Below are 19024 nucleotides of genomic sequence, written 5' to 3'. Positions count from 1 at the left end.
TAAGGGAAGGAGACGAGACTAGCAGAATTCCCAGCTTCTGGATTTCTGGTGGGCCCATGTGAAAGGCTCCGGCCATTAGAAACCAGTCTTGTTGGGCACACTCATTACCTTCTCATAATACTGGATGTTCTTGTCAGCCATCCCCATGAGTAGCTGCCGGAAGTCCTGCCTCTTGTTGTTCTGCCACCTCTCCATGTCAGCTTTCAGGTCAGCATTGAAACACTCCATCCGATCTTGACATTTCTCAACGTCCGCTGGCACCTGGAAAAGGGAGGCACACATGGGTGCCCCGCACACAGAACTAGCATCTCTTGCCTTGAGCTCCTCTGAGCACACATTTGTCAAAGGCTAAAGCCCTACATTAAAATGCCATCAACATGCTCTGTCCTCTGGAGGCATTTATTTGGAAGCAAAGACTTGGGTTTTCAGGTCTAAGGAGGAATTCTGAAAAGGGGCTTTCCTAACCTGAATCTTCAAACCCATCCAAACACAACAGAGACTCGTGGGGGACACCCCCATTTACACACAGGAAGAAGAAACACTGCAAGTCAGAGTCATATGTCTTTGGTTCCTTTTAGGATTTACTCATCCACACTTGAAAGTGTGTGCAGACTTTGCAAATACACAGCAGTATTTGCATTGCCCTGTTATTTTCCTGTGTCCCATATTAGAACTAGAAAAGAGGTAGGTTTTCCCAGATCACATGAACTATTCCATTGCTGTGACACTTAATGACGCCTTTCCTCATTAATCAGAGAATTGCAATAAGACAACCACTGGCCAGCTGCCTCCTCTGAACCCCACATTATAAATAAACTGGAGGCTTGTTTATGCTTTTCCCAATAGCAGATATTTCAAAATGGAGAGTTAGAGAAGTCTGAGAAAATAGGAGGAAAGTTACTTATGCATGTCAAAAAAAAAAATATGAAATTCAGGCTGGGTGCGGTGGCTCATGCCTGTAATCCCAGAACTTTTGGGAGGCCAAGGTGGGCGGATCACGAGGTCAGGAGATCAAGACCATCCTGGCTAACACAGTGAAACCCTGTCTCTACTGAAAAATACAAAAAAATTAGCCGGGCATGGTGGCGGGCACTGTAGTCCCAGCTACTCAGGAGGCTGAGGCAGGAGAATGGCGTGAACCCGGGAGGCAGAGTTTGCAGTGAGCCGAGATCGCGCCACTGCACTCCAGCCTGGGCAATAGAGCGAGACTCCATCTCAAAAAAAAAAAAAAAAAATCTGAAATTCAAAGAAGAAATATACAGCAGGCTATTTCAAGTTTTTCTTAAAGAGGTTTACAAAACTTTCTCAAAAGGGAACTATGTCACTTGGAATTTCACAACTTTCACTTTGCTTTGGTGAGTTTCACCCATCCTGTGCAGCTGCAGTGGGCCTTGCGGCTGCAGCACTTCCGAAAGCTGGCTTCTCTCTCCTAACTCAAGTACCCCACTGGGCCCTAATGGTGGCCAGGGAGCCAACATGCCCAAAGCTAGGTCAAACCCCCAATCTGCCAAATGTATCCCAACCACAAGTGAGGTCTTCCTTGTATGCTCGGTGCGCTGGGGCCCATGAACCAAACTGTCTCCAAGCCATGGCTCACCACTGGGAGTCCATTTCCACCGATCGAGGAGGTTTATACCCAGGCCTCATGGGCAAGGAGCAGACCCAGAATGATGCCAATGAGAAAGACAGGCCTGAGGGAGCTGGACACCTTCAGGGTACTCAGCCATCTTCTCCACAGACCACGTGGAGATGGCTGTAGAACACAGGAGCCGGGGAAGAGACAGCCAAGGCAAGCGAATTCGAATGTGCCTGACAGGGGAACTAGACATGGGTGAAACCAGGATAAGCTGGAGAGAAAGAGGTAACTGACACTTTAAGAAATTAAAAAGCAAGGAATTTTTCTGTTAAGACGGGGAAAGAGGCCTTCTTCAAAGTACGTAAGCTTCTGGAAGAAGGAAAAAAAGTACTGGGCTAGGTGCAGTGGTTCATGCCTTCCAGCACTTTGGGAGGCCAAGGCAGAAGATCGCTGGAGGTCAGGAATTTGAGACCAGCCTGGGAAACATAGCAAGAAGCCCATCTCTACCATAAGTAGGATGTGGTGGTGGTGCTGTGTTGTCCAGGCTGGTCTCGAACTCCTGGCCTCCAGCAATCCTCCCACCTCAGTCTCCCAAAATACTGGAATTACAGGTGTGAGCCACCGTACCAGGTCAGAGACTGAGTTTTTCTTCTGATGTCATGATTTAAGTCTCTTCTGCCTCCTCCCAAGACCACCCATTACTATTGGTCACCTCAGGAAAAAGGGAAATCAAAACCAGAGTATCCCGGTCTTGCCTCTCCAGAGTCACTGCAGGAATCAGCCTCAATGGAAAGATGCCCAGTGAGCCAGCGTCTCTGGCTGGCTTCACCTCCCACAGGCACAGGCCAGTTCCCTTACCTGTCTCCTGGCCACTGTTCATATTTGCATCAGGGTGAGGGTGCTTATCAGCAACTTCCTATTTGCTTAATGAAACTTCTGCTGTGGGAAGAAAATGGAAAGGCCTGGAAAGAACCTCACTGGGACACGTGGAGAAGAGGCCAGCTGGGGTCTCTGAATCAGAGGACTTTTTACAGAGGAAAGATTCCCAGGTTTAAAGATTCCCAGGTCTGTTCTGGAGATAGGAACTCTGACTGACCCACAAAAATTAGGGTCTAAACCACGGTTGTGGGTTTTATGACTGCCTGAGCCTCGGTCTGGGAAATATTTGGCTTCTCAGTTTCACAACACATTCTGTGCTTGGCACTGAGGAACACAAAAGTGCTTGGGTCCTCGACAGGCAAATCCTGTCTCCCATCACCTACAGTCTAGTTGGGAAGAAACAGGAACATGCCTAGACACTGAGGTGAGATGTTGCAAGTGTTGTCGCTTCCCCTGGAGCCCCCGTCATAAGCATCCTGAGGAGGATGGAGAGGGAGGCCAACCTGGGAAGATCGGGCCTCATGCAGCAAACGGCACTGAGGCGGCTCCTTAAAGATGACAGATGTGAGATGTGTGACCACTCAGAAGGCACTCCAGACTGGCAGTACATGCAAGGGACAGCGGAGAGAAGACACCGGGACCCACTGCAGGTATCATGCACAGGCCGCAGGGCCCACAGCAGCATGGAGAGGGAACTGCAGGTCGCAGATTGGCGGAGGGTGGCAGGGAATGAAGAGGCTGGGGCTCGTCCCAAAGGCCTGGTTTCCTGAGGCCCAGTTAACTCATGCCCACTTCCAGAGAACAGAAAAAGCCCCACGCTTCCTCCGGCTGCAGTGGACAGCTCTAGAATCAAACTTCCAGAGCTTAGCTCGCACGCCCCGCCTGCCACTTACCAGGTGTGTGGCCTGGGACCTGGCCTCAACTTCTCTGTCTGGCTAATAATATCCTCTGCCTCACAAGGTCGTCATGAGGTCAAACAGGCTAATAAGTGTTAAGCGCTTTATGGAGTCCTAATTAGGAAGGGGGAGTTGGGCTGGCAGGACCAAGGGAAAGCAAAAAGAGAAGGCAGATTAAGGTATACTTCTGCCTTTCTTCGTGGTCCAGGACACATATCCTGCACAGATATTAATGACACAATCTTCCTGCACCCAGCTATCACTAGACTCGCAATTAATAGAAAAATGCAAGTTTGCTCATTCAACCTTGGAGTTACCAGCACTGCACAAAGCCCCCTTCAGTACACAGCACAAGCACCATTCTATGAAATCCCCAGCAAGCCTTTGTTTCCTGGCAGTCAGCTCCCTTCTTGTTGATCTGCTTGCACTCTTGCAATGTATTTTTCTACTTTCTCTAATAAATCTGTTTTTCTTTACCTACAACTGTCTTGGTAAATTCTTCTTATGCCCGCAACACTGGTTCCAGATAGTCACTGCACACCTGTGACACACTTGTGCCTGGCATATAGTAAGTGCTCAATAAACATTTGTTAGCTTCTATCAGTATTATCAATATTATAATGTGCTGTTGACAAAAGATAATCTATCCTTTGCATTGCTCCTCAAGCTTTATTTCATATGTTATGAAAAAGGTTTTCATCTTCCAAATACAAACTATATTATTATATGTTATGCCAAACATTATGCCACCCTTTGCCAATGCTACCCCACCCTGAGATTTCATTAGACACCAGAGATGAATCATCTCCAAACTATATATTAGCATGAGATTGCACTGGGCACCCTGGAACCGGGGTGGTGGCTCTAACACCAGAAGGGAGAGGATGGAGTAAACCAACCTGGTGGAGACAAGACTGACAGATTTGGCAACTGGCTGCCCATGAAAAATAAAATGCAGGGAGTCAGAGAGAAGCCTGAAGTTTCTAGTCTGGATGACTACGGTGGCACTAGTGCCACCAAAGGCTCAGAATGAAGGACAGGTCCACAGCTCAGAGAAAGGAGGAAGTTGCAGCCAGGGGAAAAGTGATGCCTCCCTCCACAAAGCAGGGTGAGATAACAAGAAAATAAAACATAGCTCTTTTATAAAGGCTTATGGAAAAGAATACACAACCAAATTTAAAAATGAGCAAAGGACTTCAACATATTTCCAAAGAAGATACACAGTCGGCTGGGCACAGTGGCTCACACCTATAATCCCAGCACTTTGGGAGGCTGAAGCAGGCAGATCACAAAGTCAAGAGATCGAGACCATCCTGGCCAATATGGTGAAATCTTGTCTCTACTAAAAATACAATAAAATTAGCTGGACGTGGTGGTGTGTGCCTGTAGTCCCAACTACTTAGGAGGCTGAGGCAGGATAATTGCTTGATTCAGGGAGGCGGAGGTTGCAGTGAGCCAAGATTGTGCCACTGCACTCCAGACTGGCAACAGAGCGAGACTCTATCTCAAAAAAATAAAAATAAAGAAGATAAACAGTCAAGAAGGACATGAAAATATGCTCAACATCATAATCACTAGTGAAATGCTAATCAAAGCCACAATGAGATAGCATCTCACACTCATCAGGATGGCTACTATCAAAAAAAAAAAAACCAAAACAGAAAATAGGCCAGGTGCAGCAGCTCACACCTGTAATCCCAGCACTTTGGGAGGCCAAGGTGAGCAGATCACCTGAGGTCAGGAGTTTGAGACCAGCCTGGCAGGTCTCTGGGAGGGAGAGATTACAGTCAGCCAAGATCATGCCACTGCACTCTAGCTTGGGTGACAGAGCAAGACTCTGTCTCAAAAAAATACGAGCAAATGAATGTTGGTAAGAACATGGGGAAACTAGAACCCTTGTATATAGTTGGTGGATTATAAAACAGTATAGCTGCTATGCAAAACAGTTTAAAATTTTAAATAGAACTACCATATGATCCTGCTGGATTCCACTTCTGACTATATATCCAAAGAAATTGAAAGCAGGGTCTCAGAGACATTTGTACACACGTTTATAGCAGCATTATTCATGGTAGCCCAAAGATGAAAGCAACACAGATGTCCACTGATGAATGGATAAACAAAATGTGGTATGTATATGTATGAGTATGTGTGTGTGTGTGTGTGTGTGTGTGTGTCTGTGTCTGTGTCCCATATATATGGGATATTATTCAGCCTCAAAAACGAAGGAAATTCTACCATGTTACAACATGGATAAACGAAGGACATTACGCTGAGTGAAATAAGCCAGTCACAGGACAAATACTATATTATTCAAGATACGAGGTATCTAGAACGGTCAAAGTCATAGAGACATAAAGTAGAACAGGGGTTTCCAGGGGCTGGCAGGACAGGGAATGGAGAGTTGTTTAATGAGTCAGTTTCAGTTCTGCAAGATGAAAAGAGTTCCAGATATCGATTGCACAACAACGTAAATGTGCTTGACATGACTAAGCTGTACACTTTTAAATGGTTAAGATGGCAAATTTTATATTCTGTGTATTTTACCACAATATAATCTTTTTTAAATATATGGAAAAGTGGGGCTGAGGGAGGCAGGGCCCAAGGTTTGAACTCACAGAGAAGCCAGCACGTATAGGGTTAATAAAGGACTCAGCAAAAGTCACTCGGAAAGGCAGGCACAGGAGGAGGAGGTGGTGAATCAGAGAGAACAGAGCTAGAGAAGCCCGGGGTGGTAGGAGTTAGAAGAGCATGGAGGGATTAAACATAAGAAAATAAGAGGAACTGGGGTGTGCCGTCTGTGACCAGCTTGTGAAGTTCCCCAACGTGAAGAAGGGGAGTGCTGGCAACTCACACTCAGGCTCAGGCGTGTATTCTTCTCACCTTTGATTCTTTTTGGATAGTGTCCTTGCAACAATCAATTCACTGACCAGTAACACTAAGCATTCTTTTTATTTTTTAAAATTTTATTCATTTTTGAGACAGGTCTTGCTCTGTCACTCAGGCTGGAGTGCAGTGGCACAATCACAGCTCATTATAGCCTCAATCTCCCAAGCTCAAGCAATCCTTCTGCCCCAGCCTCCAGAGTGGCTGTAACTACAAATGCACACCATCGCACCCAGCTATTATTTTTATTTGGAGTAGAACAAGGTCTTGCTACTTTGCCCAGGCTGGTCTCGAACTCCTGAGCTCAAGTGATCTCCCGTCTTGGCCTCCCAGAGTGCTGAGATAATAACAGGTGTGGGCCACCACCGTCAGCATTTCCTCTCATCTCAATGTTTTAATTTTTGTGACTGAGGTATTGTTACGGTTGTGCTACCATGCGTCTGAAAGATGTTGAGATGGCATAGCACTGCTAACGGTTGGGTGTTGCTTATCATGACACCAAGGAAAAATATCACCAGATAAGACATCAAAAGACAAAAACTTATATAAAGGGGACAAAATTGCATTTTTCACATTGGTTCCCAATCTCTCATAATTTCCATTACAGAATACAGGTTGTTAGTGCAATGACAGAAGAGTCACGTAGATGGAACTGTGCATTTCTGTGTGCTAGGGAAATGGGATAGTAACTTAAATTCACCAACATTCATTTAAAAATGTATTACTCAGTGAGCCAAGATCGAGCCACTGCACTCCAGCCTGGCAACAGAGCAAGATTACGTCTCCAAAAAAAAAAAAAAAAAAAAAAGCATTACTGAGCTCCTTCCATGTGCCATGCATTTCCAGGCCCTAGAACAGAAATCTCAACCTAAGTCTCCTTGGAGCTGGGTTGGAGATGTCACATTATCTGCTCTCATGATGACCGTAGGTTAGGAAAACCTCCAAACTACACAAGACAGATATAATCCCAAAGCGTTGGGGAGAGGGGAACTTGTGGCCACTGTGGGACAGGTTCCAGGACCAATGACAGCCACAGGCTGCTGGGTGAGCAGGGGACAGGGCTCTCTAACCGGCAATGTGTGAGTGGCAGCGAGATTGGTCCCCTGCCCTCTGGGAAGCCAAAGCCCCCAGGCTGGTCATCTCCAGCTTCCAGTAACGCGTTTCCATTGTCTATTTGAGCTATAAGGTGAAAACAGGTAAGAATACACTAAGACAGGGTCCAGTTTGAAAAGCAGCCATGGAATTGGGCAAAGAGAAAGTCACCGGCTCTCTGAATGAAGGCTTTCTTTAATAATAGATAAAAACAAGCTTCAGAGGATGGCCAGTGGGGAGTGAGGGAGGGAGAGGTGAGGGCATGAGATGAGGAGCAGAGAGGCTGACAGCAAGAGAGCCACGAGCTCCCCTGCACGATGACACGAGAGTGAAGCCCCAGGGAAGGCCACACGCACTCTGTACCTGCCTCGGGAAAGGCAGGGCGCCCCCTCAGGGAGCACAGCTGCTGGGGTCCGTGCCCTGGGGAAAGGCGTCAGCTTTGGTGCCAGTTGCACCCGGGCCCCATACCGGCTCCGCCATTTGTAAACTTTGGCACTTAAGTTCCACGCTTCCCCTGACCCCGGGCCCCCATCAATCACATGGGAACCGCCGCACTGGCAGAGGATGGCTGCGGTGGGACATAAGTCAGCTGAGGGGTTGGGGGAGTTCCGCCTGCTCAGGCTGGAGGCACCTGGTCTTCTGCCCCACGCTGAGGGTCCTCACTTGCCAGAAGGTCTGGAAACGACAGACACCAGGCCCCACTCTCTGGTCTGCGGAAGCTCTGTATGTAGAAGTCTCCCTGCTACCAGTTTACAATTGGCATTCTCACTTCGCTACCTGTCACGTCCTTCCCATTCCAGAACATTCACCATCCTGGTGGTTCTAAGAGCTGTCCAAGGTCTACAGCCTTCAATATGTTTGTCCAGAGAGCCCAATTTCCACTTTCCCTCTGCTCTTCTCTCAACCAGAGGAACACCTCTGTGCACCTTTCCACTCCCAGTCACCTCTACACGACACACCCACTCTTCCCACACCAATGTTCCACTCCCCTCCATGCCCATGCCCCCCAAAACACCACACCCGCCCCCCACACACATGCCCACCATGCGACCTCCCTACACATCACGCGCCCTCCCTACACGCCACACTCACCCTCCCTACACGCCACACACCCCCTCCCTACATGCCATGCGCCCTCCCCACACACACACCATGTGCCCGCCCCACACACACACCACGCACCCGCCCCCCTCCACACTGACACCCCAGGTCCCCTCCACACGGCCCATCTCTCCTCACCTGCACTCCAACACCACCCACTTAACCTTCTTCAGCTGGCACTGCACCCAGGATGAGGCACCTGTGAGTCAGGGCCTAAAACAGCACCCTGCTTTTTTTTTTTTTACCTTTTGAAGATAACTAGGAATTCTGTGACGCCTTCTCCCTGGCATCCCTTCTTTGTTCTTTTTGGAGCTAGTTATACCGACTGTATTAGCACTGAAGAGTCCAACATGGAAGACAGGAAAAGGCAAAAGCTCCCTCTCCGTTACCCTCACTGTCATTCGAGGGTGCAGATGCTCCCAGTCCCGTTCTAAATGCAATTCTTCAGCTTCTCCTCGTCTTCTGTGAGAGCTCTGATGCCTCCTACCTTCCACGGTGGGTTAGATTCTAAGGTGTACACCAGGTTGTGGCCCAACAGGTCCAGCAGAAGGCAGCCAGCCCCTACTAAGTAAGTGCGTTGCTTCTCCAACCTCACAATTAACATGGAGAAGGCCAAATCTCCAAAGCTCCATCTGCCTGGGAATCACTACCTCAGTGTCTGCTAAGCTTTCTCCAGCCTTAGCCCAACCACAAAGCAAAACTTTGCATTCTCAGACACCACCATTCTTCCCCAGCTCCAGAGGCCTCCGCACCCTCTGCCCTTAGCACGCGCTCCTCCAGCCCAAGACACTCTAGGACTCCCCTAAGAGGATCACCCCACTTTGAAATTTACAGGGAAGGTCGTGGAGACAGGTGAGGCCACTTCCTTCCCCTGCGTTACAAAAAAGTGATCAGATTTTGATGCCACTCCATGACTCCACAGAAATCAACTTTGTTATCTGGAGCAAGTTTTTCGGGTTTCGGTTTCACCTAACAATGAGGTAACCCCCAGACTCCCTCGGATCTTCTGCTGGCCATGCCCATACCAGGGGCCCTCTCCTCCCCAGCACTCCTGCGAAAGTCCCCTGAGCTACCTTGCTCCCACCATCAGTTCCCAACAGACCTGGCCGAAGCCCTGGGATAGAATCAGCCCTAACCCACTTGCGAATTCCCTGGCTTTTTTAAAAAAAAATCTCATCAACAGCAGCTCTGGCTTCATGAACTCACAAACCCATCAGGCAAAGCACAGCAAAAACCTTAAGTTGCTCATTTCCTCGGCATCCACCAAACCTCCTGATGGGCTGTCGGGGAGGACAGGTGTGTGGAGGGGTAGGGAGGCAGGAGAAGCTTGAGGACACAGGAAACAATGTCTAAAACATTGTGGTCAGAAAAGGGACTTCTTAAAATATGTGACAGCAAACCCAGAAAACAAAGTTCTCCAGCTACATTCCTACTGCAGCCAGTGTGGACATGGGAGGCTCCTCCAAGGGAGCGTCTGTCACGACGTCAGACACTACGCCAAGCACCTTACGGCATCACGACAATCACGTGTGTGAGGCAATGGAGGCCCGCAAAGGCTGAGGAGCAGATCTGGGCAAGCTGGGGCACAGCTGGGCTTTGAACCCAGGGCCCTCCGATTCTAAATCCTGTGCTTGAACCGTGCCGGACTGGGACAGGCTGCCAACTGCACCCTCCTCTGCCCACCAAGGCAGCTGCTGCCCCAGACCCAAAGGTGGCAAAGGATTTCTGCTGCCGCCACTGCTACTTTACACTCACTGGCACACCACCCTGACAGTCCATTTTGTCTTTAAAAATAACAATTGCTAAATAAGTAGCAAAGTGAATGTGGCACGGTTCAACATCCCACCAGGAAGACAGAAGGTGAAGACAGCCTGGCCACAGTGTGCTAGGAGAACGCAGCTGTGTGTTCAGGACTGACTAGTCATTTTCACTGACGGGGAGGAATCCCTCGGCCTCTGGTAGAATTCCTGTGGCCAAGAGGATGAGCCATGTGGGTAAGTGGAGTCCAGGAAGGCGGAGAATGGCAGCAGCCAAAGATTTCCACAGCGCAGGGAGTTGACAGGAATCACCCAGACCCACAGGAATGTAAGGCCGGGAGCCCTGGCAGGCAGCTGTGGGGTATGAGGGCGCCAAAACCAGTGTCTCACTCTGCTCAAGACTGCTCCAAGCCTGGCGTGTGCTTCCAGCAGCCAGCAGCCAGCAAGCCAGGCGTGCTTAAGACTTAACTCGGCCTATTATTCCGAACCTTCAGCTCCTGGCTTTGGAAACGAATGTGTCCTGTATAGGGCTGAACATATTAAATAACAGTATCAGCCTCTGAGAAAGCTTGTATTCAGTGCTGAGCTTGTACAGATGCTATTTACAGAACCACACACATGATGTCTTTAAGATGCAGAATCCTCGGTTTCCAAACTAGGCCAGTGGCAGAACTTGTTGGTTCTCCTTCCCTCCCTAGCCAGGAAAAGTGACTTCTATTTTTCCTTAAATATTTAACTGACACATAAAAGTATATACACTCCAGGCATATGACGTGATGATTTGATACATGTACACACTGTGTAGTGATGATCACAATCAAATTAATGAACACATCCATCACCATCCACACTGTGCATGGAATACCCAGGATTTTGCTCACCTTATAACTGAAAGTTTGTACCTTTTGACCATGATTTCCCCCATCCTGAGTCCTGGCAACCACCGTTCTATTCTCTGTTTCTATGACTTCAACTTTGTTAGATTTCACATATAAGTGAGATCATGCAGTTATCTGTTTTTCTGTGAATGACTTACATCTTTACATTTGCCGGCTAAATGCAAACTTTTAAAACATATTCAAACAAATCATTCTATGTCATCCCTTTAAATCCCTTCGTTGAAAGGAAACTTTTAAAATATACACAAATAAATCATCCTAAGTCATTCCTTTAAATGAGACCGAGACATGGCTCAGCAGATGTTCCAGAATATCACAGGCCAGTTCAGGACTCGTCAGTGGAGCAGGCCACAGGCAGGCAGAGGGCAGTTGTGAGCACATGGCTGCATTTCTGCTGTCACCTCCCTTATGACAGACAAACAGGATGCAAGAAGGAGAACAGCTGTGGCAGGAGGAACCAGAGGGAGGGTGCCAGCTGCATACGCTGGGCCAGTGACCACAGTTCCAATCCTCATCATTGCCTTTCTGTAGATATATGCAGCCTTTACGCTCTGGTGTAGATCACTACCGGTGATGCTGGAATCAACACAACAAACATGCACAGGATGGAGAGCCACTCGGCATCAAAGAGGCTGGGCAATTTGTCCAGCTCCTTTGTGCCTCATTTCCTCACCCATGAAACGGGGAAAGAACAATGCCTTCCCTCTGGGCCTCAGATGACCACTGCAGTGATCCTGTGATGCAATTAACATTAAAGACACTACACAAAGCCAAGGTTTATCATTTCTGAGGTGTGAGTTTCAAATTCCAAAGCTGGTTCCTTTCCAGGTATGTCTTGGCATGGCAGCCGCAGCAGGAACCACGGCAAAAGAGGAAAACCCCGCAGCTCTGATGTCAAACCATTTCCCTGAAATGCGGGTCCTTGCTATTATCTTACTAACGTTCTCCACCCTCACCCCCCGCTTTGAAAACAAATACACCTTCCACTTACGAACCAAAAAGAGGTAGAGTGACGGAATGGTAGGTGGCAAGATTCTAAAGTCAAACTGCAGGGTGCCATCCTAGCTCTACCAGCGCTAGCTGTGTGACATTGGGCCTTGGTGTGCTCACCTCTCAAATGGGGATAATAAAGGTACCTAAACCTCATGGTTGTGGTATGGAATCAATGAGATTTTACACATACATGCACATACACACACACACAGTTGTCGCCTCGCTATCTGGTGGGGTGGGGTGGGGATTGGTTCCAGGACTTCTGAGATATCAAAATCTGTGAATGTTCAACAACAGCCCCTTATATAAAATCATGTAGTGTTTGCATATAACCAATGCACAGCTTCCTGTATACTTTAAATCATCTCTAGATTACTTATAATACCTAATACAACATAAATACCTTATACATCATTGTTATACAGGTTGGGCATCCCCAGTCTGAAAACCCAAAATGCCCCAAAATCCAAAACCTTTTTTTTCTTAAGATGGGGTCTCTCTACACTGCCCAGGCTGGGGTGCAATGGCCATTCACAGGCGCAATCATAATACACTACAGCCTCTAACTCCTGGCCTCAAGGGATCCTCCCACCTCAACCTTCCCAGTAAGAGGAAATACTGACCTGCACCACTGTGCCTGGTTCAAAATCTGAAACTTTTTGAGGGTCAACATGGTAGAGGTGGGCAACTCCACATCTGACCTCATGTGATGGGTTGCAGTCAAAACTTTGTTTCATGCACAAAATTATTTAAAATATTCTATAAAAGTACCTTTAGGCTATGTGTATAAGGTATATAAGAAACAGAAATAAATCTCATGTTTAGACTTTGGTCCTGCCCCTAAAATAGCTCATTATGTATACACAAATATCCCAAAATCTGAAATGTTTCTAATTTTAAGCATTTGGGATAAGAGACAGGCAACCCGTACTGCATTAGTTTTTTTTCCTTGTGTTATTTTCTACTGTTGTTATTATTATTTTTTATTTTTATTTTCCCCCAATACTCTCAATCTGCAATTGGCTGAATCTGCAGATGTGGAACCCACGGATCTGGAGGGCCAACTGTGAGTGTGTGTAGAGCAAACGTGCAAGAGACAGCGAGAGCGCTTAGCATGCTGCAAGGGCAAGCACTTGCATATTTGCCATTATTACTCATTTTTAATCCCGGCTCAGGGAAGAGAAAGACAACAAACAGGGTGACCAATACAACAGATGCATTTTTACAACTGTGATCCTCTGTCTAGACCCAAAACAGAGAACTGCCTTTGCAAAACTTACAACTGAGGAAATTATGACAGTGAGAGAGATCAGACCTAACCCATTCCATCTTGCTTCTAACCTTTAAGCTGTCCTTGTTCATTCCTGGGTGTAGGATGAACTAGCCTTGAGAAGGAATTCAGTTTATGGTTTGACTCTGAAACAATAGTGATTATAGCCCTTTCCTGAAAAGACCTCCTTCTTACCTGGCCACCAGCCTGCTTTTGCAGGATTAACAAATTAGCTACTTAGAAATTAAGGTTTAGGGGTCATGAGGCCTCTGGCTCCAAGAGCCTAAACCTCCCCAAATAGTTCCTGGAGATAACATCACTACTGTAAAACCTAAGATCAGGGCTTGAGATGTTCTGCAGACCCTGCACTCGATGGATCAGCTGACACCACCCAGGTGGTAATCTGGCTCAACTAGTTCTGCAATCCCACCCAGGAGCAGAAGACCCCAAGAAAACCTCACTTCCACCCCCTATATTTCCATCTCCAACCTGACCAATCAGCACTCCCCACTTCCTAAGCCCCTACCCACCAAATTATCTTTCAAAACTCTGATCCCCAAATGCTCAGGAAGAATGATTTGAATAATAGTAAAACTCCAGTGTCCCATACAGCTGGTTCTGCAGGAATTACTCTTACGCCATTACAAGTTCCTTGTCTTGATAAATCAGCTCTGTCTAGGCAGCGGGCAAGGGGAACCCACTGAGCAGTTACAAACACTGGAGCCAGAAGGCATCCTAGACAAGCGAGACTAGTGCTGCTCGAACTCTGGGGAGTAAAGGGCCACTTTTTGTTGGCTTTTTTCCCCAATTCGACCAAGTTGTAGTCCTGCTGTGCAGAACCAGCATGCAGCTTGCTCCACGCGCAACTCCTCACGCGAGTTTAACACGCTCGTCTTGAGTGTTCAACACAATGTGTACAACTGGTTCTGCAGCAACATCAAATTCCTATAGAAGTTTCCAAGTGCTTCCATACTTTCCTCATCATGGATTGTAGAGTTTGTGGGCCTATGAACCACACTTTGAAAGCACTGATCTAGGCTATTCTTTCCTCCTCTCTGCAATGCCATTCTATGGAGCAAAGAACTGCTGATGAATGGCAGAGCTGTTAAGTCTTTAAAAAAAAAATTAGGCCCAGGAAACAGTAGAAAACTCAATCCCAAGTGAACACTAGGAACTCGCAAAAGTAGGACAGAAAAGGGAGTGAAAAAGGGCAACTTCATCAACATAGCCCAGCCGGCACTGACCACGCGTAGTCACACAGATCTAGAGATGAGAATTTACTTAGCACCAGCAGGGAGACCACAGCTTTGCAGCCCTTCCCAGGTGCCTTCCCTGACCTTGGGGCGGTCTTCCTTCCGCAGAGCCACAGCTTCCAGTTTGGCTTCGTACTCTGCTTGAACTTGGTCCCTCTTCTTTAATACACTCTGTGGGAGGCAGAGAAGAGAAGCATGTAACACTGAGTCCACAAAGGGGCCTCCCACCCCCAGGTGATTGCTGCTTTTCCCCCACGCCTCCCCAAATTGAGGCCTACCCCGGGCCCAGCCATGTGCTTCTAGGACAGTCTGGCCATGGCAGAAACTCTGGAGGAAGCAGGGGAAAGGAGGGAAGAGAAGAGAACCACTCCTGAGGCTGGGGTCTCTAGTAAAGTAACTAAACCCTGATGCTGAAAGGAAAGAAATTCTAGGAAAAGGCAAGTAAGGGAAACAGCACCCATCCATTGTCGCACTGCTGGGAGGACTCTCCGCTTCACTGTGTGCAGCCAGAGCCCAGCTGTGCAGAAATGTGGAGCTTTGCAGGCTACAATGCTAGATGTTCTCTGAAATCTTAAAGGAAAAGTCTAAGAGAACTCTTCACTCTTCAATTCAGTGAGTGGACCCCTAGAGGACTGATCTGTTCATTGAATCATTCATTAGCCACTTACTAGTCCTCTACTCTGATCAGGTGTAGAAAGATCAGAGAGATGCGCTCCCTACCTGAGGGGTTCAGTGTGACAGAGGCTCAGACACAGTATGTGTCTATGTGCCAAAGGGGCTACACATGTGCAAGTCCAGAATTCCTAGAACCATGCAGCCAGCCCACCAGAGTGAAGGGTCAACAGGCCCCATGAGAGCCAGCCCAGGATGGGACAAAAGTGAGGCAAGCCAGGCACCCGGAGTGCAAAATGTAAGGAGACACTCCCTCCTTGGCCCACGTAGTACAACGTTGGCACCTGAGAGTGAATGCCCCCGTAAATCTGTGCCCAGGGCTCCCCTCACTTCGTCTGAGCTCTGCTGCTATGAACCCACTAAGCAAAACAGAAAAGCTTCTAGTAGACCTTCTAGAAAAGTATCTGTTTCATCAACCGGTTTCTTTTTCCTTCCTTTAGTAGAATCACAAGTGGCAAACCAAGAGTGATGAGACCTTTCTTTTCCACTAACTCAAAAGAAATAAATTGCTATGAAAGTTTCTAATCAGGCACGTTCCCCAGAGGGGACTTTCCAGCAGAGTGTGGAGTCAGGGCAGGAAGGAGTCACCCCCTGGCTAAGCACAGGCACCCCGTGTCCCTGACTGTGCTAAAATGTGACAGGCAACTGAAGAGTTGAGAGTGCTGCGGGTTCAACCTTTTAATGGAATGTGTCAATACTGGGAACCTCAAGTCTTCCTCTGAAAAGTTTGCTTTGAGAAGTATTTTATCAAGAAATGAAAATGAGGTTAAAATTACAATAATTTTCCATCAACTGCCACTCAGCTGTCTCCTAAGTGCCCTGACATGTCCTCTCCACACTCATTCATCTTTGAATAGGAATATTTACAGTACTGTTCAATGGAACTTTCTGCTATAATGGAAATGTTTTATAACCTGTACTAATTCAGGAACTACTGCCTCCTCGTGCCTACTGAGCACATGAAACAAAGCTAGCAGGACTGGGGAACTGGGTTTACATTTTTATTTCATGTTACTCTTTGAATTTAAACTTAAAAAGAGCCACATATGGCTAGTGGCTACCATACTGGATGACATAAATCTATAAAGTAAAAAAAAAAAAAAAAAAAAAAAAAAAGTACTTTATGGACTTCATATAGCCCAAAAAATAATCTAAATCTATTGGTCTGGTACCATCAGTAGTAAAAATCCTCTTCTCTATGGACGTGCAAATGTGGTTCCCCAAGGTGCAATGGAACGGCAGGGTGGGGGCTGTGCAGGCTGCTTACCACTGGTGTGCACTGCCCTTCACAGGACGCCCAGCATCTCACTGGAAAAAACATCCAGTACCACATATCCAGACTAGCGCTTCCAGGAAAGAGCATGAGTTGTCCTAGAGACACACACTCTGTCAGTGTGGCAAGAACCTCCTAAGACAATGCCAGCACAGCCTGGGGGCTCCTAGGGGCACTGCTGGGGTTGCAAGACCCCTGGGACTGTGAGGGGTTGGGGGGAGATGCATCAACCCCACTCAGCTACAACAGTCCAAAAGTGTCTCCTCTCCCCATGCCCAAAACAGATAACGGAGCCTGCAGATCCAGCCATATCCCTCCCTCCAGTTAGCCTGGGCCTGCCCTGGCCCACAGGAGAGGCAGGGTCTCTGTCTCTCAGTGTTATCCAGCGTGGCCAGAATGCTGCCCTCTCGCGCAGGCTGACTGGAGGAGCCACCCTAACAGCCCTGCATCGCTGGACAGCACAAAAGGCTCCCAGCAACCCTGCAGAGGCGAACGCGCATCATCCCTTTTCTACAGATGAGGAGACCAAGGGACGGTGGCGGGCCCTGTTCAAGGCCACACCTGGCTCACAGCACAGCAGTGGCTCATTCAGGCTGTTCTCGCTGCCTTCCAGTATGTGGCTTCGCAGCTGGCCCACGATCCAACCACGCTAAAGGTTGGACAATGCGTTCTGAATCAAGACAAACTGCTGACGACCGCCACCCTCACTGGGACACTTTTGCACACTGTTGGTGATGTTCTGAGAGGATGGGTCCCCAGCCCAGTCTCTATTGATAAAATTGGTCAAACCAGCCTGTGGCTCTGAGATGAGGCCCGAGCTGGCAGTGGGGTAAAGAGGCCAAGAGACCAAGCCAGCGTCTGCAGAGAGGCCCCTCCATCATTGAATGACAAGCAGAAGAGAGTCATCATCTGAACTTCTCACGGAACTTTACAGGGATCGGCATCCCATGCATATGACACATCAAAAAGGCGAAGGGCACAGTGAGAATTTCCTCCTCACGCTTCACGCCACCTGCCCTCCTCTACACACCCATCCCCACGCTGCTTCTGCCCTGCCTTCATACATCTTCATTCATCTAGCCAGGGATGGGGATAGAGCAGAGGACAAATCACAAAACCATGTGGAGCTTATATTCTAGAGCAGAGGCAGACAAGAAGCAAGTAAAATATACAGTAGGTAGCTCTGGGCATTAGGAGGAAAAATAAAACAGGAATGGAAGGTAAGTACCAAGGGTTTGGGGAAGGCGAAATTGTACATAGGGTGCCCAAGGAGGGCCTCACGCTCACAAGGTGACTTTTAATTAGAGACATGGAATAAATTCCTCTCGGACATTTATTTTTTTAAACATTAGAACATTTTGTTGTGATTTCAAGTGGTCCTAATAATCTGGAACTTTACTATCTCTATTTTCCAGTGAAGAGAAGACAAATGACTCTTTTTTTTTTTTTTTTGAGACGGAGTCTCTCTCTGTCGCCCAGGCTGGAGTGCAGTGGCATGATCTCGGCTCACTGCAAGCTCCACCTCCTGGGTTCCCGCCATTCTCCTGCCTCAGCCTCCCGAGTAGCTGGGACTACAGGCTCCTGCCACCACACCCGGCTAATTTTTTTTTTTTTGGATTTTTAGTAGAGACGGGGTTTCACCGTGTTAGCCAGGATGGTCTCAATCTCCTGACCTCGTGATCCGCCCGTCTCGGCCTCCCAAAGTGCTGGGATTACAGGCTTGAGACACCGCGCCCAGCCAACAAATGACTCTTTAACAAATAAATTACAAGGAAAAATAAATGGACAAAGAAGGATTTTTAAATATTTAAGAAACACACCAATCAATGTATAGATCCTATCTGGATCTCAATTTGGAAAAATAAACAGAAACTGTGTCTGAGACAAACTGGGGAAATCTGAACACTAACTGGATATTTAAACATAATTAGGTAGTCCTTAAAAAAAAAGTTTGTATTTTAGAGATACGTACTAAATGTTTCTGTATGAAATAATATGATTTCAGGATTTGTGTTAAATTAAACCACGGGGTGGGAGTTGGGAGCAGCGTTAGAGAGAGACAGAACCAGATGAGTCACGAGTGGGTGACTGCTGATGCTGGCTGGGATACGTGCAGGATGGCTGGGATCCGCGCAGGATGGCTGGGATCCACGTGGGACGGCTGGGATACATGTGGGTTTATTGCTTTCCCTCTATTTTGTGATATGTTTGATTTTTTCTATAATAAAAAGGCTAAACAATAGAAACATCCAATAGATGACGTCTGTCATCCAAATGTTTGTAACAAATTAATAACAGTCATTAAGAGGTCTATAGTTATGTCATCCATGAAATATTAATCGAACAGCCTTTATCTACAAAGACAAAACGTTTAGAAGAGTTGGATGACAGATGCATTCTGTGGTTTGGCTTTCAACATCTGCACTGGATTTGTCCCAAGAAAGACCACAGTGGTCAGTATCTACAGGAAAGCGCAG

General features: G+C 47.4%; 1 protein-coding gene across 1 annotated transcript in view; it reads right to left on the bottom strand.

Moving 5' to 3' along the window:
- The window catches only part of SNX30 (sorting nexin family member 30), a 124937-nt gene that overhangs the window by 10542 nt on the left and 95371 nt on the right, over positions 1-19024 (bottom strand). The window contains 2 exon segments of the mRNA XM_007968393.3: positions 109-261; positions 14687-14773. Coding sequence (XP_007966584.1) covers positions 109-261; positions 14687-14773 — 240 coding nt within the window.

This window comes from Chlorocebus sabaeus, chromosome 12, assembly GCF_047675955.1.
Source record: "Chlorocebus sabaeus isolate Y175 chromosome 12, mChlSab1.0.hap1, whole genome shotgun sequence".
Lineage (NCBI taxonomy): Eukaryota > Metazoa > Chordata > Mammalia > Primates > Cercopithecidae > Chlorocebus > Chlorocebus sabaeus.
This window is presented reverse-complemented; position numbering and strand designations above follow the sequence as displayed.